General features: G+C 35.9%; 1 protein-coding gene across 1 annotated transcript in view; it reads left to right on the forward strand.

The window, feature by feature from the left end:
* Nucleotides 1-224: 224 nt before the first annotated feature.
* The window catches only part of Sf3b3 (splicing factor 3b subunit 3), a 121,095-nt gene continuing 96,958 nt past the window's right edge, over nt 225-24,361 (forward strand). The window contains exons 1-4 of the mRNA XM_083144100.1: nt 225-347; nt 4,750-5,030; nt 21,675-21,845; nt 23,684-23,856. Coding sequence (XP_083000226.1) covers nt 4,805-5,030; nt 21,675-21,845; nt 23,684-23,856 — 570 coding nt within the window. The 5' untranslated portion in view covers nt 225-347; nt 4,750-4,804. The remainder of the gene's footprint in view (nt 348-4,749; nt 5,031-21,674; nt 21,846-23,683; nt 23,857-24,361) is intronic.

The following is a 24,361-nucleotide window of genomic DNA, read 5'->3' on the forward strand; positions in this document are numbered from 1 at the left end:
GTGTTTTAAACGTTTAAAACAAAGTGTTTTAAACACTTTTGTTTTAAACATGCCAACCCTGAAAATAAGTGCATAGTGAACTAAATATATTTTGCAAAAAACTCAGAAAAATGACTAAATTCGACTAACAGTTGATAGGGTCAGAAAGAAAAAGAAGAAGACTCTTTGTGAAACCTGATACTTAATCTGTGCCTGAAACACTCGACGCCAGCGGAATTTTTTTGGCGGAAATGTGCGCTTGCGCATGCATGGAGGAAGAAGAAACATGGCGTGGCGTGCCTTGCAAGTATGTTGTTAAATATGATCGTATCCGATTGGATCCTTAATCGAGGAGCGTGGTCTTTAACGTAAGTAAAGAGAATAACTTACACTCCAGTGTATTTTCACTTTTAAAATCATTAACTTTGTTTTATTACCCATGTTTCTGTGAATGGAGTCGATATGAAAGTAAGTCCTTTACCGGCTACTTTTATATTAAAATATTGTTTGAAATATTGTCTGTTTTGTTGATTTGGTATCTACTGCTGATGCACTCTGGTGTTTATAAGCAGTGATTTCACTACCAAAAAAAGGTTCATTTTTAACAATACAGAAATGTTTAAGGGAAAGTTGATACCACAGATGAAAAGCCGGATTTGGATTACCCGTTTATTTTACATAAGTATAGTAACGATAATATAGGGTTTCTTGAATTTTTATAATTTATATGGCGCACTAGCAAATCCACATCCACACAAATTGTATTTCGAAATTAAATGTCTTATCGTTTTTATGCATGAGAATTGAAAGATTGCCACGTTATTGTTTGTGTGCGTGTTTTGTATATAATGAATTCGCTATTGGGTCGTTCCATATCGTCGTTGCCTTGTAATCAAGGGGGTCCCCGTCGAGGCACATAGTGGTTCGGTTCCCACTTTCAACTGTTGGTCCAGTCCCGATTAGTCTTACTGTGCCTAAAGTGAACTTAAAACACCAACTCAATCAATCAATCGTTCCATATCAAATTCAGAGGTCGCAATCTCAGATTCTAATGAAATTTGGAGTACCCTTGACCAGTGGCGTCCCTCCATGGAACGGAGGGAACAGGCTGTTCCCTCTACTTATCGCCCATTTAAGCTATTTTAATTATCTATATTAACATAATAAGAACACTTCTTTCTCCCGAAATCAACACGCCGAAGAAAACTCACCGTGACTGGACGTTTGTTTACTTCACCTGCCCTCGTTGTTCCACCCTCTAGTGCCTGATGCAGAGTATTTCCGACCATGCACGAAGCTAAACGATCTTCATGGTTCCACCTCCCCCACCACAGAAGGTGAACTCTATAGCTGTTCCCTACGAGAGAGAGCGAATTCGTTTTCCTTCGAGTTTTTGCTATGTGCTAAAGTTTAATTGCGTCGTAGTGATAGTTTTGAGTGTAGTAAGTCTATAGTTTCCTAATCTCATTGCAAAATTGCGTCTGATATTCATAACGAACTGGAAAAATATTCTACAGTTAATCGTCTGCTAAATGCCTTGGCTAAATTCTGCGAAATAGCTTCCGAGGGAACAGCTCGCATCCACGTGTTCCAACAGCCCCAAGACCAGGCACACGCAGAGGCAGGACAAGAAAGCGAATGTTGCGAGCGTAGGGCTGAGAATGTATGATCGAGAGGCTGATGACTAAAGCTTAAAGTTCATTGAACATGACAGAAAAGACAGCAAACCAAAACCTACCCTAACCGAATTAGAAACAAAAACTAAATCTTAAACAAAGCATTTTATAAAAAGTTACTGCAACTCTGTAAAATGATTAACTGGATACTCTTCCTGTGGCAAATTATTGTTGTCCTTATTTGTTTACGAGAAGTGAGTTTGGAACAGTTCGGGTTTTGTCACAATTTCTACAAATCTAGCGGACGTCATGAAAAAACTCTGCCATCTGAATGCCATTATTGCATTGAAGACGTTTGAATTACAAGAATGCTCAACTGTAGAAAAAAGTCAACTTAATCTACAAAAGAGAGAGATGAAACAGGTTTCGACAAAACATTTTTTCTCTGATCACTCATAAATTGCTTTGTTGCGCATCAACAATTATGTTTTTAATGTTATTTTTACATTATAGTATCATATTTGCTTTAACATTGTTATTGTCCAAATTTTAACGTGCTTCTCACAAATTTGTAACATATGTATCGTATGTTTATTTGGTGAGGAGGGGTGGCAACAAGGGGGATTATTATGGCTCAGGTTGTGCTATCAAGAATTTTTTTTTGAGGGGGCAGGCAGGTTCCCTTCAAATAATATAAAATTCAATAAAAAAAAATTTTACAATACGGGGAATTTCTCCATTTTGTTTGAAATTTGGCATACTCACTAATTTTGGCCCCCTAATCACAAATCTGCAGTTCAAATTTGGCGCTCACACGTGGAAATAGCAAAATAATGTAAATTAAGTTCTTATTTCTACACCCTCGATTTCCAAATTTCCCACAGATTCCGGCCTCAGTACTTGGTGTACTGTATTATGTTACGACGGGTATGGGAGGGGAGGGGGCAAGTGCAGGTCACCTGTTCCCCTGCCTGATTTAGCACCACTGCCTTGACCCTCTGTGCCCCCTAGAGAAAGTGAAATATTTTGCATGGTTTATGAACATTTTCAGTTGATTTTAACTCTCGGAAATGTGTTATTGCGAAGTAAAGTAAATCTGTTATCTTACTTGTTACTTTACTGTGAACCAGAACAGCCCGAAGGCTTCGTGCAAGTGAATATAGCACCCAAAACGACTTTCCACAACAGCAGCCAAATTTGATGTTAGGATTGTTAATAAGGTGTTAGTTTTCGGAATGGAAACCGTCGATTTTCGCGAAATTTTTTGTTTCACAAGGAAATATATATGTACCTGATACTACCACGACACCAAATTTTAACTATGTTTGCCTAACCTAACCACACGTCAATGGTTCATGGGGCTAGCGTCAATGGTTCGCAATTATTTTGCAATTTCTAGACGTTTCAGACAAATTTTAACTTCAGATTCGTCATTAAGCAGGCCTCAATTAGTAAGTATGTCAAATATGAAGAGAATCTGAGAGGGGTCCAGTCATTTTAAGTCATACCAAATAAATCAAATTCTGCGTAATTCTCGAGGTAAACAGCCTCAAATTAGGTAGAATGGTAGAGAACATGAAATAACTTACACATGTAAAATTTTCGTCCTCTGTGATCCACAGTATTTGTACAGCAGTGTTGTTGGTATAGGGAAAACACATTTCACTTGTCCATTAGTCTTTTTTTACATTCGTACTTAACTATTATGCATTGTGAAACATTATTTAAGGTGGGATTTTGCTTTTTTCACTGAAATAATTGTAATTTTTCACATTGCGAGTATTTATTGTTCATTGCTTTTTTGCTTCTGTTACATGCAATGTGGCGGGCAAATCTTGACTAGTGTGGGTATGCAGTATTTCAAACCATCTTAACCGAAAAATTCTTACTTTCGTGTTAGATTTTTTTTTCCCGAGCTCCAGAACCCCACGAACCATGCATGCATAGCCCCACAAACCATTCATAAATAGCCCCACGGCAAAGTTAGGTTAGATAAACAGTTAAAATTGTCATGTTCTGGGAATACAATTGCATCTGAAACACTGACCAGGGGTTACGTCATCGAAAGCATGGAACATTTTGTTCACATAGTTGAAGGTAATGGATGCAAGAGCTTTTGTGCATCGCAGAGACATTAATGTTGAAAAATACATGTTTTACTGGCTGATGAAATTGATCGAATGGAGAATACACTTCCACGACCTTTCATAAGTCTACAGAAACTTGGTTCCGTAAGTACTTTCTCCTGTAAAATTGAAGAAATGTTTTCCCCTATAACAGACTGTTACCGTGTTGCTAACAATAAAAAAATTATGTTTACGACGTTTATTTTATTTTCTGTTGAAATCATGTGTATAAATGATGATGAATAGGTCAAACTATTCTGCTGGTTCAATTTATCTAAAAACGCTGGTCATTGACAGGCTTCCAGTCTACTGTCACCATTTAGTGAGAATAACAAAGTTCTGAAGACCAGAAGTTACACGTTCAGGTGTTGGGAAGTATTTAAAGAAGTAAATTTAATACTAACAGCCCTAAACCTTACTTAACCTAACAAAATTAGGTTTTAGGGACATAATACAACTCCATGCTTTTGTCATGTGACATATTAGCAACACCAGTCCATATTGGAACCCTGCAGTATTTTTCCAACTTCATACTGTGATGAACAAAAAATATTTTGTCGCCCGCACAAAAAATAATTGCAGACCAATGTTAGCTTGACACACATGAACAACTAAAGAATGCCCACATCCATATAGTTGGTCAGGTTGTAAATCATACTCACACGGACAGTTTAAAAGCACTCTGCTAAATTATAAAATCAAGCAAAATTGAGGTGAGGGAAATAAATGTTTGTGTGCTTTCTGTATCATTTGTATAATTAAATTGAAAAATATGCATGCCATTGTAACTTTTTTGCACTGTTGCTAGCCGAATTTTGAAATCTCAGCGATGTGGTAGTCTGTGCCATATATTATAATGTATTGATTGCATAGTCATTCATGCTATTAGATGATTCCAAACCAATATGTGCCTTCACAGAGTGACATTATCAGTAGGCCATCGGGGAAGCCTGTCCCTGTTTAACATTTATGTATAAATTTCAAACACTAAGTATAACATAATAATGAATCTTTATTCTTTGTTGCAGGTGCTGTAAGGATGGAGTGAATGTCCATTACGGATTGCTCTGCTAGACATGCAAGATGTTTTTGTATAATTTAACTTTGCAAAGGGCAACTGGAATTACCCATGCTGTGCATGGGAATTTCAGTGCCAGTAAGATGCAGGAAATTCTTGTATCGAGAGGAAAAACTTTGGAGTTGCTACGGCCAGACCCCAACACTGGGAAAGTTCACACTTTGCTAACTGTGGAAGTGTTCGGCATTATTCGGTCACTGATTTCATTTAGGCTCACTGGTGGAACGAAAGGTACGTGTTCTTTTGATTTGTGGTTGTGACTATACCTGCCGCAAAATTAGTTTGGTATTGACATTTGGGAAGCACGTGGAGAAAGCGGGTCTACTTTACTGCGGCAGGGTGGGTTGCTGGTATGCGAGCCAATCAAAATCGTCCCAGTGCTTCACCCAAGCTCTGGTTACCTAGCAACAGAAAACGTTTATCACGGTGTTGCCGCTTATCGGGCGATTGTTCTTGCGATCAGGACGTGTTGTTTGTTGCGTTGCTGTGATATTTTAACCGGTCCGTTTGTTTAGTGTTTACTGAATTTAGAGTATTCTTTGTTGTATATAGCGTGTTGTTTTAGTATGTTATTTTTTTGTACATAATTTTCTGCTTGAGTATGTCGTGTGCTTGTGTGAAGAATGTCAAGCAGAGGAGGCAATACTCGAGGAATTCCTCTCAAAGGCCAAACGCGGGAAAACGTTTGTTCTGTGCGCAAATATTTTGAGTAAGAGAGAAACAATGGTGGTCCAATCATTTCTGTAAATAAAGTTCTGGACAGGACTGCTGCTGCTGTCGGCGTGTCTAAGAACACTATTGTTACCATAGGGAAAGAAGAATATAATGTGGTAGAAATAAATCAATGCGAGGCTTCAAAACTGGAAACCCCAGGAAAGAAGAGGAATATCAGTAAACGCGTAACAAATTTAGATACCTTTCAGCAAGACGCTATTCGTCGCCATATTTACTCTTATTATAGGAGGAAAGTTCATCCCACTGTAGGGAAACAGCGCGTTTCGTTGAAAGATTCGGGAAAGATTCAAGGTTGGAAAACATCTTTAAGGACAGTCATAAAATCTCTGGGATTCTCATACAAAAACAAATAATGGACGCAAAATAAAGTAAAGTATGGAGGCATATGGGGATGTGGAGGTAGGGCTGCACACATTCTCGACCTCGACCATATTATGGAGGTGATGCGGTGATGTGGTTCACCAACCGCCTTTACCCCAGGTTTGCCCCAGGTACTCATTTGGGCTCAGGAGCCGCTAGGGATATTTGATTGATTGATTTCTTGTTTTAAGTCCACTTTATGCACGGGAAGGCTAATCGGGACTAGACCTACAGTTTAAAGTGAGATCCGAATCACTGTGCCATGTGCCTCCACCGGCTATCGAACCCCTTGATTACAAGGCGACGACGTTACCACTACGCCATCGGGGAGGCCTGCTAAGGATATTTGAAAGAGTTCCCCAAAACACCGCGGGTCTCCCGCGTAAAAGTCAGACGCCTCACCAACTGGACTTTGTGCAATTCAGTTGCGGTATAATTGAAAGATTGGCAGACTTTAACGGCGACTTCGGAAAGAAATGGTTATTGCAAGTGTATATATTCAATATTTTCAGAATTGATTGAAAAGGTAACCTGTAAACAATGCTCGTTTCGTTAATTCGTTCATGTTGTAACGGAGATGGAAATGAAGAGAGAAAACAATAACACATTCATCATTGTTGTCGTAATTGTTATTCCGATTTCCTCGAAAAACAATAACACATTTCATCATTGTTGTTCCTTTGCATAACACGTTTTCCTCGACACAACGTCAGAAGGCTGCACTGCGTACCGTACCGCATGATATGGCAACAGCGTGACGCGTGTTCCTTCAGCTTTCAATACCAAACTAATTTTGCGGCAGGTATAATAGTTAAATTTTATTGTATGCTTCCATTGGCCATGTAACTAAACACTCACTGAATGCTATGTAGCTATGTTATGCATTATACTGTTGTAGACTAAAACCTGTCAATATCAGGTAGAATAAGCCAGTAAAGTTACGGAAGGCTGGTGAATATTCTACTTAATATTTGAAGTTGATATGAAGGTGAATCGTCGATCTTGTCGAAATGAGCTAGGAGCTCCATCTGGAAAACATTATCTTCATCATCCACTGTGGGTGACATGAGCTTAGAAAACAGGCCCGTAGCTAGAATTAATCTCCCGGGGGGGGGGGGGGGGGGCTGAAGGGTTGTCAGGGTGGCTTTGTAATCAAAGTCCATTTTTCCAAAATTTAACATTATTAAATGAAGGCAAATTGTGTGGGGAGGGGTGTCATTAAGTTACATACATTTTAGAAATATACAAATACTACATTTTTCTGTATCTTTTAAAATATCACTTGAAGTGTTAATTGAATGCTATTGAAATTGTACTACACACTCCCTACTACTTTCAATAATACAGATACGTATTTATATCATGCAAGAAAAATGGATGGTATGAATGTACAATATAAAGAATGTCTCGAATTTCTTTCCTACTTCTTATACTCACTAAATATGCAGTCCTGGTAACTTATCTGGAGTTGAGATTTGGGGGTTACGTGTAAAAATTGTACACTTACGTGTATATATGTTGCAAAATTACGTTCTTCATTACTGCGATCATTCTCCATACATAAACATAGGAACCATGTTTGATGATATGAACAAGTGATGTTTGGCATTCGTTGGGCTGTCTACAGCATTGCCACACTGTTCCTTTGTTACTTGCAGACATTAGTAGTTGCTTGGACAGTGAGAATGACTAGATAGAAGAGCATGTGGAATGCGAACTTCGATTAGAGGTAGTGTTCGAGCGTTCTTCTAGAAAAATTGCGTCTTCCGCTGTGCTACAAAGCTACAATATATATGTGCTCATTGGGAAAAGATTTAACTGATATCTCCATGAAACTTTTTCCGGTAAGGTTAGGGTAAGAAAGTATCTTGAATGTTGTTAATATTTGGTAGATTAACTAATTTTGGCCTTCTGATCAGTACATTATGAAGGGGTGGCCGCACGAACCATGCATGGGTAACCCCACAAAACATTGATGGAAGGCCCCACGAACCATTCACGGATGGCCCCACGACCATTTCTGTTAAGGTTAGGTTAGGCAAGCTTAGTTAAAATTTTGTTCGTAAGACAATGCGATACAGCTTTTTTTTTTTTAAAAAAAAATCTCAACTTACATCAGCTTTTTTCACGATTTCCAGACGTGACCCCCACATTTTAACAACAGATTCGTGATTAGAAGGAAATTTAGTTAGTATACCAAATATTGTATACCAAATATTATATTCTAAATTCGCTCCAAATGGACAATATTCAATCATAGTACCTACAGTGCGTTCTATTTCCAGCTGAAGCAATGAAACACCCCTTCAGTCGCAAAACAGGGAGCTGTTAAATTCACAGATTTCTGTATAAACAGGAGGTCGCAACAGAGGCAGTGAAGGTACAGATAAATAAGTTTCCCTATGAAGGAACTATCTAAAGCCTACAGAAGTAAATCTTCTAAATACTTGCCGCTGCTGTTCATGCTCTGTGAATTTATCCTTCACCAAAGTTGAGCAAATAATATCTCTTTGTCTACATTTTCACTCTTCACTGGAAAGAAATAATACTTAGAGGCATCCATATTTAGTTTTTGACGAAAACACAAAATTTGAAATAACTCATTGTAATGTTAATATTTCATGTTTCTGAAAGGTGAGAGGTGCTTTTTCGGTCCAGTTTTTTTTTTTTTGTTTTTTTTTCAATAATTGACAGGAAACTGTTTTTAATCATATGTAGTGTTACTTTGCTTCTGATAATCAATCGGTGAATCATATACTGCCCTACGAAAGTGTTTGTAGTTCAGTTGTTTTATTTCGGTCGGGAGTGCATTCCAGATTTTAGGTGCCATGTAACTGAATGAAGATTGCGAAAGAGATGTTCTGCAGCGAGGTATATGGAGATTAGCGGCGTTTCTGGTGGGGTATGAGTGCGTTTCACTTCTGGCTTTAAGCTTTACACTCAGATAGTCCGGGATGTTTTTATTTATAACATTGCAAGTAATGCAGGTCTTGTGCAGTTCTCTCCGTCTTGCCATGTTGAGAATTTTGTGCTGATTAAGCACAGGGAGAACGTGTTCATGATTTTTAAATCTGTAGACATACCTCATGTATGCATTTTGGACTTTCTGAATTTTGCCTGAGAGCCTTTTTGCGATTCTTGGCCTGTAAACAACATCGCAATAATCGAAAAGAGAATACATTAAAGATTTTGGACCAAATTTAATTTAATTTTGGGTGAAATAAAGTCAACAAGCGTGTAAAGGCTCTTTAGCACTAAATATCCTTTACCACACTGTTTCAGTACATGTTCAGACCAGTCTAATTTTGATCCATGGTCAAGCCCAAATTTCATATTGTTTGTGAGAATATTGCGTTCTGCGTTTCAATTAATATTTTACATTCGCTGAGATTAATTTATATCAGGAGATTATTGTTTCCGATAATAGTAAATGTAGATGTATTTGAATTTAGAACTAAGCCATTTGATTCACAACACTTCCTTATATTTTTCAAGTCCGAATTTAATAGTGCAATCGCATTTTGTAAATTAAATATATGTCGATATATACAATTGTGTCATCGGCATAACAGTGCACATTACTATATTTCACTGACTAACCTAGTGCTTACCACCCTGCGTTACATGATGTTTATTTCGCAAGCTAATGGATTTGTCAAAGTAAATATAGAAAGTTTTGAAAAGTTTGAGTTTGCGTGCTTTGTTCTATATTGAAGTATTAGGAAATTGCTGGGCTTGTGAAATAAGGTGCTTCGAGGCAACATGGGTGCACGAACCGTCATAGTAACTTGTGAATAAGAGAATTAATTCTACCCAGAAATATTTACTTCCATTTATAGATTATCAAGAATTGATATAAATAAAATCACTTAGAAACAATTACATTATTTTTTCATAGTATGCAACTGACAGCAATAAGAAAGAATTCTCTAGAAGCTTATCTTCCAGCTTCTGGGAAATTCACCCCTCTTCTGAGGTATGCATTTCAGGACTATCCAACAGAAGATGAAACATATGGTAAACTGTCACCTAGAAATGCCTGGCCTGGAACCTATGACTTCTCATGAGACAAATTTAGTACAAGAAGTGTTCATCTATTGTTTACAACAGGAATTTACGTAACAAAGGATTGGCTTTTGTACAGTTATTAAATAAATAAAATAGTCCAATGTCGCAGCAGGAACTGATTTGCCAGAATGGAGTTCTGACACATTTCAGTGCCCTTAGTACTAGTAATAATTATTATTATTACGGTTGTGATTGTTGTTATTAGAGTTGGAAGTGCTCGAAAAAAAAACTGAGTTTTTTCACAAAAATGTCTCAAATCAATGAAAATACAGTAGTTGGCAGTATTTCTCCTGTTCAATGGTTTTAGTTATCTCCCTACTGTAAAATAGACATTCATTCCTAAATACAATTTACAATATGAAATTCATAGCTAGACATAGTGTTTTCAAGAAAGGTGGCATTTTTGAATGGGTGGTTCTTTCAGTGTTGTCTTGATATTTCTGTAGGCTTATTAAATATATTGATGTAGTATAATCATATTCACATAACTAGAATAGTTTTGTATGTATTTTTAATAGAACCTAATAGTATGATATGATTTTCAATGTTTGAATTTGTTATACTAACACGTACACGAAGCAAAAAATAGAAACCTGCTCTACCTTTTGAAAATCTAGTATCAAATCTCGTTACATTAAATTTTGTGTTCAGTAAAATTTATTTGTATTCTGCCTTTCCAGTACATGATGTATAATTTGGTTAAATGGCCACTGAACCTGGTCATGGAGCTAGTAGTGAAGTATTTTTGGCTGCTTGCTGCAGTGGTTCTCAACCTTTGAGAGGCCACAATCCAGTAAATTTATTTCTTTCAAGTAGATGCCTTGAACCCAAAAAATTCACTCCAAATGCTTTTCTGATCTTTAAATTGATTTATGCACAGTAAGGCTAATTGGGACTGGAGCTACAGTTTAAAGTGAGATCCAAACCACTATGTGCCTCCACCAGGTATCGAACATGGCACCCCTTGATTAGAAGGCGAGGATGCTACCACTGTGCCGTATGTAAATTAATATGCACCCTTAATTAATATTAATATATCAACTATGGTATAATCATAGTTCAATTACGTATAGACTTGCTGTCAAATATAAAAAAGATATTTAAATTAGTCGTCAACGCCTGGGCACAAGAGGCCTTTTTTCTGGCCCGGCTGTGAAAAAACATTGGCAGAAGCAAATAAGCCTGGCCTGGCCGCAAATGGAAAAAAAATAATAATAAATCTGGACTGGACCTACAGTTTGAAATGGGATCGAAGCACTGCCTCCACTGAGGATTGAAACTTGGTCCCCTTCTTATTACAAGCCAGCAGCATTACTTTATTCCGCTCCAGAGGCCCCTTCATGATTATGAAAGGAACCTTCTATTAAAAAGCTGATCTTTTTCCAACAACAGTACATACTTGCAATTTATTCTGTGATTTACAGCCTAAATTAAATCTGTCTGATGAAGTAGCAAACAATTTTGTTAAATATAGTGAACATACAGACCGAAGCAATACGTGGAAGGGGAGTCACATTGAAGTGAGCAAGCATCCACCACGCATGTGCACAAACAAGACTGAGGCGACATGATGCACGCCACTGAGAAAACAGTGTAGTCTGAGCAAGATGCATGTTCAGTTCGTTGTTGCACTTCAGTTCAAAATGTTGAATAGATTACTGAGGGTCTGCTTCCAAATGACATATGTCACTTGTTGCTTAGGTCTGAAAGTTCACTAAGAAAACTATACAGTCTAAGTGATAAGCGAAACTTGCAGCTTATGGTCCTTCGGTACGAAAGATTGCATTTACTTCTAAGGGTTCGTTTCAAAGAGCCACTTGTTGCTTCTGTTTCAAATCTCCGTTAAACAGGATATATATATATTTAATCATTAAAATTCAAGAAACAGTTTTATTATCGAATCACTGTTTCCTTTTCAGATTATATATGTGCAGTTATTTATATTATAATAATTAGCTACAAAAATTACTATCATTAACAAAAATAATAACCAATTTTTGCATCAGTCTCACATATTTTATCATACACTAAAACTCAGAAATCAATATTTTTTTTAATTAATGCTTTTTTGTTTGTACAGGTGCAGTTGTTTATTAAATATAATAATTACCATCATACCAACCAATTGTACACTGTCACTGGCATTAATGTCTCAAATGACATGCATTCAAAAATTGGGTCATTCCATATCAATTCAACCAAAAAAAAGAGGTTTGGGAACCCACCATCTCAGATTTTTATGAAACTTGGTACATTCAATCCTTCCATGGTTGTAAGAAACCACATAAAATTTTTCGCCTCTAACTCATCTGGTTTCAGAGTTATGGCCTCTCAAACTTTCAGCCAACTCTCGTTGTCCTTCATTTCCGAAGCCCTCATTGAAACCTGCAGTGCTTTACAAAAAAAAATCTATCTCGCTCACACATGATTCAATCCCTTTGAAATTTCACAACAATATTAACCAAACAATAGGCATTTCAGAAAAAAATATGACATCACATGATATCAATTTTTTAGTAAAACAAAAAATTAATAAAAAAAAATATTAGCGGGATTTTGTTGCCGAAAACATGCCTTGCTAAAATTTATATTATCATTAAAAGGGAATGAATTAATACCAGCATAAGTATTTTTAAAATTAACCTGGATATGTATTCTAACTTACCCAGTAATAAAAGTTATGGTTATTTTATTCCTTCTACAAATATAATATACTTATGTCTGATATTTGGATGAAATGGCTTCCGGAGTATTAAAATATTTTGGTTAACTCAAAATCATTCAAATAATGTGTTATAAATTAATCAGTGAAGCAAACTCGAAATTCTACACTTTTGTTTATTCTTTGAGCATTGTTGTATTATTATTTCCTTGCTTATTTATAAAATAATTTATCCATATATAAGCAAAATATATATGGTTCAAAAAATCTTTGTTTAATGTTGTGTTCTTTGTAAGCAGCAGTTTGATGATATGTCAACATTACCTGAGACAGAATAGCAATGAAGATGACAATAATGATAATAATAATAATAATAATTTATATTATTTTATTAATATGAAATCATCATTGAACAATATCAGTTATTATGGTATCCCCTCCTGCTTCAACATTTGGTGTTTGATGATTTATCCATATAGATATTTAAATGTGATTGACCAAAATACAGGTTTAAAAATTACTGAATATTCCAAATATTGCCTATATATATTTTTTACCTTTCCATATCTGTGCATGCAGCATATACAAAAATTTACTTTGTGACACAAGTTGCATACTTTGACACGTTGAATTATCTTGTCCATTGAACTTAGAACCTTTTGCCATCCATATGTTGTTTCTGGTGGATCAACAACAGCCAGCACATGGGGAATTGGTACTGCACATATATCTTCATGTCTTGGCCAATAGAATGATGGGGAAGGAGCATGGGGGTGAAGAAACTTTACAACAACATCTCCTTGATCTTCATCCACTTGAGATACCATTCCAAAATACCACAACTGATCATACTTACAAGCAATGTAACATCCAGGAAAGAGTTCTTGTACGGTTACAATAAAAGATTGGCAGTTTTTCAGACTGTAAGTGAAAGAAGGGGTCTCATCTTGACTGATTCTTCTAGCCACAATGGTCCCTGCAGAATCCAGAGGTCTGAAATTGTGGAAACTTCTAGTGCCTGGAACTGTTTGTACATCTGTAAACCGGTTTTGAAGTGTCAAATGGGTTAAACAACTTCACCTTTCTCAATAAAGTGAAATGCAATATTTGTATTTTTTTCCACACAGAAATTGTAAAAATCCCCTGTTGTGATCTGTCTCTCACATGGTCTCTATAAACTCTCTTTTCATGCCAAGCATTGTGCTGTTCCGCCAATCCCATTACATTCTGATTTCCCATGGCTTGTTGCAAAAAATGACCATGGTGCCTCTAGCTGGAAGTCCTCTTCATGCAGACACAAGTTGAGAAAGTCATATTCGTTTTTTGTATTGAGCAGCACTCCTGTCACGAAAATAGTGTATTTTTTTGACATGTGAAAAATTTTCTTTCAGAAATCTCACAACTATTCCTTGAATTTTGTAAACCATGTTCACATCATGCTTCAGGTCATTATATATGATGCAGTGTGATGAAACAATCTTTTCCCCAACAGAGTTCTTACAGTAGACTACCACAGGATGTACAGTACATGACTCAGAAGTCCAGTGGTAACCTTGAGCCTCATCTTGGATTGTAAAAGATTGGATTCGATGTTTTATTGTAACCGTAGATGAACTCTTTCCTGGATGTTACATTGCTTGTAAGTATGATCAGTTGTGGTATTTTGGAATGGTATCTCAAGTGGATGAAGATCAAGGAGATGTTGTTGTAAAGTTTCTTCACCCCCATGCCCCTTCCCCATCATTCTATTGGCCAAGACATGAAGATACATGTGCAGTACCAATTCCCCATGTGCTGGCTGTTGTTGATCCACCAGAAACAATATCTGGAAGGACATACCACTTCTCAGACATCTGCATGACGTCAGTGCAGAAAAGAAGCATACATTTGGATGGCAAAAGATTCTAAGTTCAATGGACAAGATAATCCAACGTTTCAAAGTATACAACTTGTGCCACAAAGTAAATTTTTGTATATATTGCATGCACATATATGGAAAGGTAAAAAATATATATAGGCAATATATGGAATATTCAGTAATTTTTAAACCTGTGTTTTGGTCAATCACATTTAAATATCTATATGGATAAATCATCAAACACCAAATGTTGAAGCAGGAGGGGATACCATAATAACTGATATTGTTCAATGATGATTTCGTATTAATAAAACAATATAAATTATTATTATTATCATCATTATTGTCATCTTCATTGCTATTCTGTCTCAGGTAATGTTGACATATCATCAAACTGCTGCTTACAAAGAACACAACATTAAACAAAAATTTTTTTGAACCATATATATTTTGCTTATAAAGGGTGTTTTTTTAAGAGTGATAGAACTTTCGATAGGGATAGCTGTCATTTGTTTTGTTTTGATGACATGTTGTTTTGTCATTTCATATCAGTGAGCATTGGCAAATGATCATGGAAAGACTGACGCCGCAACAACGTTTACAAATTGTGGAAATATATTTCCAAAATCAATCTTCTCTTTGCCAAACGTATAGAGCACTTCGGAAATATCGGTGCTGTCAGTAAATTGGCCTCACAAGATCATGGGACCTAACGCCACTGGATTATTTTCTTTGGGATATCTAAAGTCTCTGGTTTATGCTGATAAACCAGCAACAATTGACGCTTTGGAAGCCAACATAACTCGTGTCATTAACGACATACGTCCCCAATTACTTGAAAAAGCGGTTCAAAATTGGACTGATCGAATCCGGTTCATCACAGCTAGTCGTGGTGGACATATGCCGGAAATTATTTTCAAAAAGTAAATGTCAGAAAGTTATCTTTCAATTGAAAACACAATTGGCTTCAAACTTATTTTTTTATGTGTTTTATTTCAATTCAAAGTTCTATCACTAAAAAAAACACCCTATATATGGATAAATTATTTTATAAATAAGCAAGGAAATAATAATACAACAATGCTCAAAGAATAAACAAAAGTGTAGAATTTCGAGTTTGCTTCACTGATTAATTTATAACACATTATTTGAATGATTTTGAGTTAACCAAAATATTTTAATACTCCGGAAGCCATTTCATCCAAATATTAGACATAAGTATATTATATTTATAGAAGGAATAAAATAACCATAACTTTTATTACTGGGTAAGTTAGAATACATATCCAGGTTAATTTTAAAAATACTTATGCTGGTATTAATTCATTCCCTTTTAATGATAATATAAATTTTAGCGAGGCATGTTTTCGGCAACAAAATCCCGCTAATATTTTTTTTATTAATTTTTTGTTTTACTAAAAAATTGATATCATGTGATGTCATATTTTTTTCTGAAATGCCTATTGTTTGGTTAATATTGTTGTGTAATTTCAAAAGGATTGAATCATGTGTGAGCGAGATAGATTTTTTTTTGCAAAGCACTGCAGGTTTCAATGAGGGCTTCAGAAATGAAGGACAACGAGAGTTGGCTGAAAGTTTGAGAGGCCATAACTCTGAAACCAGATGAGTTAGAGGCGAAAAATTTTATGTGGTTTCTTACAACCATGGAAGGATTGAATGTACCAAGCTTCATAAAAATCTGAGATGGTGGGTTCCCTGGCCTGGTTGAACTGACGTGGAATGACCCGCCTGATATGCCCACCAAGTGCATTTTGCCTCCTAATTACATGACATTTATGTTTTTATGAACAAAAGTAATACGGAAATATTGGGAACATCCTAGGGAAAAATGTAATTTATTTTCAAACAGTTGGAAAATCTAAAAAAAATAATGTGATGGGCCTGCAAACCTGTCCCCCTTTGTACGCTAGGGTTAAAATTTCATCTGAACCACTATGCAATGTATGTACACTGGGATTGGCCAATATCTGTCATTTGGCTGCTACATCATTTAATTTTTTTAGCGAGTTGTAAGATATGTCATCACAAACCTGTAAACTCGGTAAGCAGTCATTTCAAGTGAAATAGGTTCGCTGTAATTGGTAAATAGTCAAAATTTCTGTTTTTTCGCCAAAAAAGTGGGCCTTTACTCGATCCACCAGATCAGTGAATTCTAGCACAACTGTATTTCATAATTTTTTTCACATTTGTTGTAAAGTTGATATACTGAAATGCATAGTTATTCTAGTTCGATACTAAATTTTACACTAAAAATTAGGTGAAATTTTAGTCCTAAAATTTGTTGTGTGGCCTCTCATATATAACTCTAATTTTTGGACTTTTGGAAACCGTGGAACCAATTATTCCTTGAATGAAATGGTTCCTGTATTTTTCCAACCTAATGCAGTGTTTATTTTGGTTATTTTGATCTCTATTTCTCTTATTAACAATAACCTTCTTGCTTTGTAGTAACTTGAAATGAATGTCAATATCCATGGGTGTCCAAGAACCAATTCGACTCCCCTTCCCGATGCCCATAATTCATGCAAATATATATTTTTTAGTCTAGTAATTTCTCTCTACTTATTTTCTATTGGAAGGAAAGTGAAGACAAGAATACTAAATGAAAGTTATCAATACTGCTGATATTTTTGTTGGATTTCAATATTTTCTCCCCCTTCCTATAATCTCATGAAAAATAAATTGCCGAGTTACATAAACTCGCCCCTTTTTTAGTCAATTAGAATCGGCCTCATTAGTTTGCTTAGTTTGCTCAAAAGAGCATGATAAATTGGAAGAGGAACAACAAAGTAATTACGAATAGAGTAATTGAGTTCAACCCTTTTGTCCTTGTGATAACCTCAACAAAGTGAAACAGGCCACATTGGTTAAATAATATTTAATTCCCATAAACATCTCTTCGCTCAAACACAAAGTTGTTATTAAGAAAAGTGCTATAGACATTTTGAAAAAGTACTAGTCACAACATGTGCGATGTCAAGGAAAGTTCTACTCCGATCATATATTATTCTTATCTTCATGCATGTTTGCACTCTTCATTTGACGACTCCTCCTTATCCTATTTATCTAAAACTATGCAAGTGGTTTTTCCTTATGTGCTAACTCTAACGTGTTCATTGTTTTCGGTTCATCTCTCCAAACTGCACGAACGCACTATAGCATTTCTCTATTTGGCCGCATTAGCAACCACCCTAGCAACCGGTTGTATACAGCCAACATTGCCGCACGATTGCGCGGGACTAGCAAACTACTTTACCAGCGTACAATAGTGCATACCTTAACTGAAGGCCTTTCATTATGTAATGTTATATTGCTGTTTTCTGAGAATATGCTACATATGAATATTATAGTGAAGGAAAGTAGAAGAGAAGGTACATGTTGAGAATGCAGTTGTCTGTGTGTTACTGACTTCCAGCATGTGTGTTACTGACTTCCAGCGTGTCGATTTTGTCATGCAAGTAACATTGTGTATTGGGAGTTGAAATGATGAATATATTTTCCACGTGCTAGACTCTGAATGTGAGTGATGAAAGCATTTACACTGATCAACTCCTGATTTCTTGAGCTGTTGCAATAAAACTAGGATTTATTGGTATTGAACAAGATGTTGTATTCTCCAAATACAGGTTTACTATAAGAAGAAATTATACACACACTGAATGTATGGGGACCAAAGTCTTACTAAAATAGTCAGAATGCTTATATGGGTTTCTCAATATATGGTCATTTGACTGGCATTTTCAAGTGAAAAACCTGTACTGACAAGGCAGGTCAGTTGTCTGTGTGTTACTGACTTCCAGCGTGTGGATTTTGTCATGCAAGTAACATTGTGTATTGGGAGTTGAAATGATGAATATATTTTCCACGTGCTAGACTCTGAATGTGAGTGATGAAAGCATTTACACTGATCAACTCTCGATTTCTTGAGCTGTTTCAATAAAACTAGAATTTATTGGTATTGAACTAAATGTTGTATTCTCCAAATACCTGTATTGACAAGGCACGGCAGTTGTCTGTGTTTTACTGACTTCTAGCCAGTGGATTTTGTCGTGAAATTAACATGGAGTATTGGGAGTTGGAATGATGAATATATTTTCCACGTGCTAGACTCTGAATGTGAGTGATGAAAGCATTTACACTGATCAACTCTCGATTTCTTGAGCTGTTTCAATAAAACTAGGATTTATTGGTATTGAACTAAATGTTGTATTCTCCAAATACCTGTATTGACAAGGCACGGCAGTTGTCTGTGTTTTACTGACTTCTAGCCAGTGGATTTTGTCGTGAAATTAACATGGAGTATTGGGAGTTGAAATGATGAATATATTTTCCACGTGCTAGACTCTGAATGTGAGTGATGAAAGCATTTACACTGATCAACTCCTGATTTCTTGAGCTGTTGCAATAAAACTAGGATTTATTGGTATTGAACAAGATGTTGTATTCTCCAAATACAGGTTTACTATAAGAAGAAATTATACACACACTGAATGTATGGGGACCAAAGTCTTACTAAAATAGTCAGAATGCTTATATGGGTTTCTCAATATATGGTCATTTGACTGGCATTTTCAAGTGAAAAACCTGTACTGACAAGGCAGGTCAGTTGTCTGTGTGTTACTGACTTCCAGCGTGTGGATTTTGTCATGCAAGTAACATTGTGTATTGGGAGTTGAAATGATGAATATATTTTCCACGTGCTAGACTCTGAATGTGAGTGATGAAAGCATTTACACTGATCAACTCTTGATTTCTTGAGCTGTTTCAATAAAACTAGAATTTATTGGTATTGAACTAGATGTTGTATTCTCCAAATACAGGATTACTACAAGAAGAAATTATACACATACTGAACAAATGGAGACCAAAGTTTTACTAAAATAGTCAGAATGCTTATACATGGTTGTCTTAATGTATGGTTCTTTGATAGTGACATTATAGAGTTAAGAACCTGTACTGACAAGGCAGGAAATTCCAGTACAATCACCCAACCACCAATCCCCCTTTCCTCCCACATTACCCCATAACCAAGAAAAGAGTGTCAAGTGCATAAGATGCTGGAAGAAAAATTACTTGTTTGCTAGAAACAGGGTTTGAAAAAAAACAGATTTTTTTAAAAAAAAACAAAATACCTGGGCCCAGGTGGTTTAATAGTTTTTTTTGGGGGGGGGGGTTTGTGAAGCTTTTATAAATATAATGTGAATACATGTAATATGATTCAAATTTGTAATTGCCGCTCAACCTACCCACTGCACTTCGCAGCCCGGCACACCAACTAGCAGACCACAACAAACTGCTAAACCATAGAAATGTTTATTTTTTATCCTTTATTCTCTTACGATTTCCTGGTTACCTACGTTCCTCTGTGGACAGCAAGTGTGTATGTTTGAACTGATATTAGCAGATGTTGCAATAATGGATACATTAAGACTTTTGTCAGAAGCATCAAGAGATCATTTGCAGGTGTACCATTATCTTCAGTCACAAGCATAATAAAATAGCGATAGCATATATTATACATAGTATTCCCCGATAGTAGACTTTTTCAAGAAAAAATCTGTTGCATAGAACGTAATAGTTGTGTTATTGTAATTATGTAGTAATCATGTAACTATGCTATTTGGTATACAAACTGCAGTAACGAATGTATTCAATATTGAGCAAATATAAATACATTGCTGTTCAACACACACATTGGAATCTTTTGTCTAAAGTACCTGCAGAATCTACAGCTTAATATAGGCCTATGTAATTTCTTAATAAAGATTTAACGTTTGTATTGGTGTAGCTCTGATATTTCATTCTACTTCATTTCAATATTAGAAGTGTTGTGCATTTTAGATAGCAAAATTAATCTTGAGTTCTAATGACAGTCGTGATCGCGTTCTAAGAATCTAAAATTCATTAATATACACCTCTATGACGTTCCTTCATTTCAGAAATCATTGAAATACCAAAGTTAATGTGTTTTTTTTGGGGTTGACCCACCTTGGCGAACCCTGGCTAGAAAATGTGTGCTCGTTATTAAAGCTTGTTAGGTCTACTTTCAACGTTGCCAACAAACTTCCTGGATTTAGGTTCCATCCAGGGCATGGTGGTTCTGTCAGTGTCACTTTCATAGCCACAAATTCATTGTGAATAAAAGGTAGAGATTTTGGTAGAAAAAGACCTGGGCATATTTCAGAATCAAAAGTTTTATATAAAATGGTATTTCGGTGTTTATATTGTGAATACAGTAGAGTCTTGCTTATCCGACATAATTGGGCTGGCAGAACGTCGGATAAGCAAAAATGTCTGATAATAGGGAAGTGTTAAGAAAACCCTCAAAACTAATGTTATAATTTTACACATTACTAACCTAATACAGTAATCATGTTTTACAACAATACAGAAAAATACATGAGTCATAGTTTATGTGGGCGTGCCACGTGGTAGAGTTGGGAGATCTAAAAATAGACAACACTCACAACTTGCAGTTCTTGTTGCCGATTATTTTTTTTTTCCAGTGGTATGTCTGATAATATGGAATTTCGGATAAACGAGACTTTACTGTATGACCATAAATTTCATTTTAGAAACTACACTTATTACACAAATGAACATTTACCTTCTAATAGTACATTTATGTAGTTGTCTGAGTATTAAGTTTATTCCTGTGTAAAGAGGTCCATTTTTGCTTCTCAAATATTTGCAGAAGAATTAATCAATTTTTCATGATTTGCCTAACACTCAGGGTAATTCAGACTTCAGAAAGTGTCGCATCAGTAAATACATTCCAAATTTCATGCTTAAGAGTTTATTTTGCATCATTTCGAGACAAAACATGACAAGCACCCCACACCTTTCAATAACATGAAAAATGGACATTACAATGTGTTTTACATTCTGTGTTTCCATCAAAAATAAAAATAAAATGTCATTTTATATACCGCTTTTTTCACCACTATAGCAGCAAAATTTTATTTCATTTACAGCTTTTGAACTCGAAATTGACTGTTTTGTACTGAAATTTTGCTTTTATATTTACAAAAAATATGTGCCTATTAGGTCTATTGTCTATTGCAGGCTGTTACTTTTATGAGGTGCATGTTTTCTTTTTATAATGAAAATAATTTGATGTGTAAACTATATGCAGGTATATATATGTGCTCATGTAAGTTCTTATTTCCAGATTACATTGTAGTTGGTTCAGATTCGGGAAGAATTGTCATTTTGGAATACATCCCCTCGAAGAATGTATTTGAAAAAGTGCACCAGGAGACATTCGGGAAGAGTGGGTGCAGAAGAATAGTACCTGGACAATATCTTGCAATTGACCCAAAGGGAAGGGCAGTTATGATTGGTATGTACTCACTTAATGCAAATTTCTGTGTGTATTTGGGTGGCTGGTGAGACAAAATTATTTTGCACCAGTTTCGGTGGGCTAATGGTATTGTGGCTTTCCACTTCATTGTAGGCAGTCAGTATTTTTTTATTAAGATGGCAACTTCATCTGGTCCACTACTTGTAATCAGACTTTACATGACTACTGCTGTATTTACTCCTGCAGAACTCATATTCAAATCACCATTAGCTTCAGCTTTAAGGTCAAGTGGATGACAACCCTACCGGCATGTTTCTCTACCTATACAGTTCAACATAAAATGAGCTAGCACTGGTTGCTTGATTATTTTAAAATCCTAATTTTTGGTGGTATTAATCTGATGCTAGTGGTTGGAAATATACTTTCTTGTATTTTAATTTTTTTTGTTTGGTCTTATCGTGTGGGAGTATCACTGGTTGAAACAATTTTCACGCAGGTGATGCAGCAGTGAAAAAATCATGCAAAGCCAGGCTAGATTATCTTGTTAGATCAATGGCCTGTTACACCAGAGGCACGTTTTCAATTCCTGGTCAGAGCCTAATATCGTTCCCACAGCAGATATCACCTGATTCCCTGTATATGCTTCCTGATTTTGTAATTGTGACGAGCTACCAAGGAAATAAATCCAGATATGATTTGGTGGTTTGGATAACATTAAATTTAAATTGTGAGTCTGTCACCAGGGATCAGTGACTCATTATCATTTTCCTTCTATTTTTAACTTCTTTTTTTTTTTAACCCAAGCACAAACTTGGACTGTTATTGCTGTAACTCCTGAAGATGCCACACGTGGTAAAAGCTAGAGTAACTGGAAAACTAGGTACATGCCTGAACTGGAAATTTGCTATTTATAAACTGTAATTAGTAAAAAAGTAAATGAAATTCAATTTGCTAGTTAATGTTTATTCTTGTACAGTTGCTGCCATGCAAAGATGTGTTGCCTGCAGGCTGTTATTGCCAAATGTATGTTTTGTGCAGACATGGTGACAGTGCTGTAGCAAGTGTCCTTTGAAAGGCAAGCAAAAAATATTATTTCTGCTTGTCATCTATAATACCTTTTCATTCCATGTGGATTGTTTCCCCTCATTTCACAAGATGAATGGGGATCTCTGACTGGCAGAGAATAATGTCTACACCGGGCCTCCCCGACAACATAGTTGTAGCATCATCTCCTTGTAATCAAGGAGTCCCAGTACAATACCCAGGGGAGGCACATAGTGGTTTTGATCCCACTTTAAGCTGTAGGTCCAATCTCAATTAGCTTTGCTGTGCCCAAAGTGGACTTAAAAAATAACTCAATCAATCAAAATGCACACAGCACTCGCATAAGGTACCAAGCTTTTCCAGCAGACTACATACTGATGTGGCCTGTACCAGGATAAACCTTCTGCCCGAGAGGTAATGATTCTCGAATATTGCAGAATGTGATTCCCTCTTGAAATATTGTTCCACGGTATATGGTGGAAGTGTAATTATCATGAGGAAGTTGAATTATTGTTTTAATTCCACTTTCTGGACTGAACCTAGAGTTTAAAGTGGGACACAAACCACTGTGCAATGTGCCTCCACTGGGCATCAAACCCAGGACCCCTTGATTACAAGAAATGTAATATCTGGGTTCCACTTAGGATATTTTTTGTTAGTTCTTTCCTGAACAAAACCAAAAATATAAAGGTGCAGTATTTCATGAAACTAATAAGATTCATTGATTACAGTTTTGATGCAGTTAAATCACTTTTTATGTGTTGGTTCTGATGCTAATTAGGATTAAGATTGTTAATTGTTGTGAAGTTAAGTCATGTATTTTTTTTCTGTAGGTGCTGTTGAGAAACAGAAGCTGGTCTATATCCTTAATCGTGATGCCCAAGCAAGACTAACCATTTCATCTCCTTTGGAGGCACATAAAAGCAACACACTGGTTTATCATATGGTTGGAGTGGACATTGAGTATGAAAACCCAATGTTTGCGTGCCTTGAAATAGACTATGAGGTGAGAAAATTAATTTCTTTGTGAATGTGTTAAATTTTTTAATCTGAATCATTTTTTTATACCTCTTAACCCCTTCAGATGCTGAGAGGTTTCAAAGGGAATGCTTTTCGTATATGTACTACGAAAAACTGCTATTTTCTCATACGATCGCTGTTTATGCCAAGTGACTTCCATACTGCACGAAGGTTGACTCGCACATTGTTCCATACAGTGTCATGTTCCATTTGAATATTTTGATTTTTTTGTGCCGCTCTCGTTAAGGAAAAAATACAATATTGCTATGACTTATGCCCAAACCATCGTAGTTTGATACTTCATCCAAAATAATTTAATTGTATTGCACAATGTAATTAAATAATAAAGTATGATAAATGCCAGCGAGTACCCTTGTCCAGCAGTATGGTAAGTAAACATTGATTTATTTTTGATACTGTATGTTGTACATATGTTCGTTCTACTGTCACAGCTATTTTTGACACTGTGCTAAATAGTAGTCATACAGGGA

Source organism: Lepisma saccharinum, chromosome 22 (genome assembly GCF_977018435.1).
Source record: "Lepisma saccharinum chromosome 22, izLepSacc3.1, whole genome shotgun sequence".
NCBI lineage: Eukaryota > Metazoa > Arthropoda > Insecta > Zygentoma > Lepismatidae > Lepisma > Lepisma saccharinum.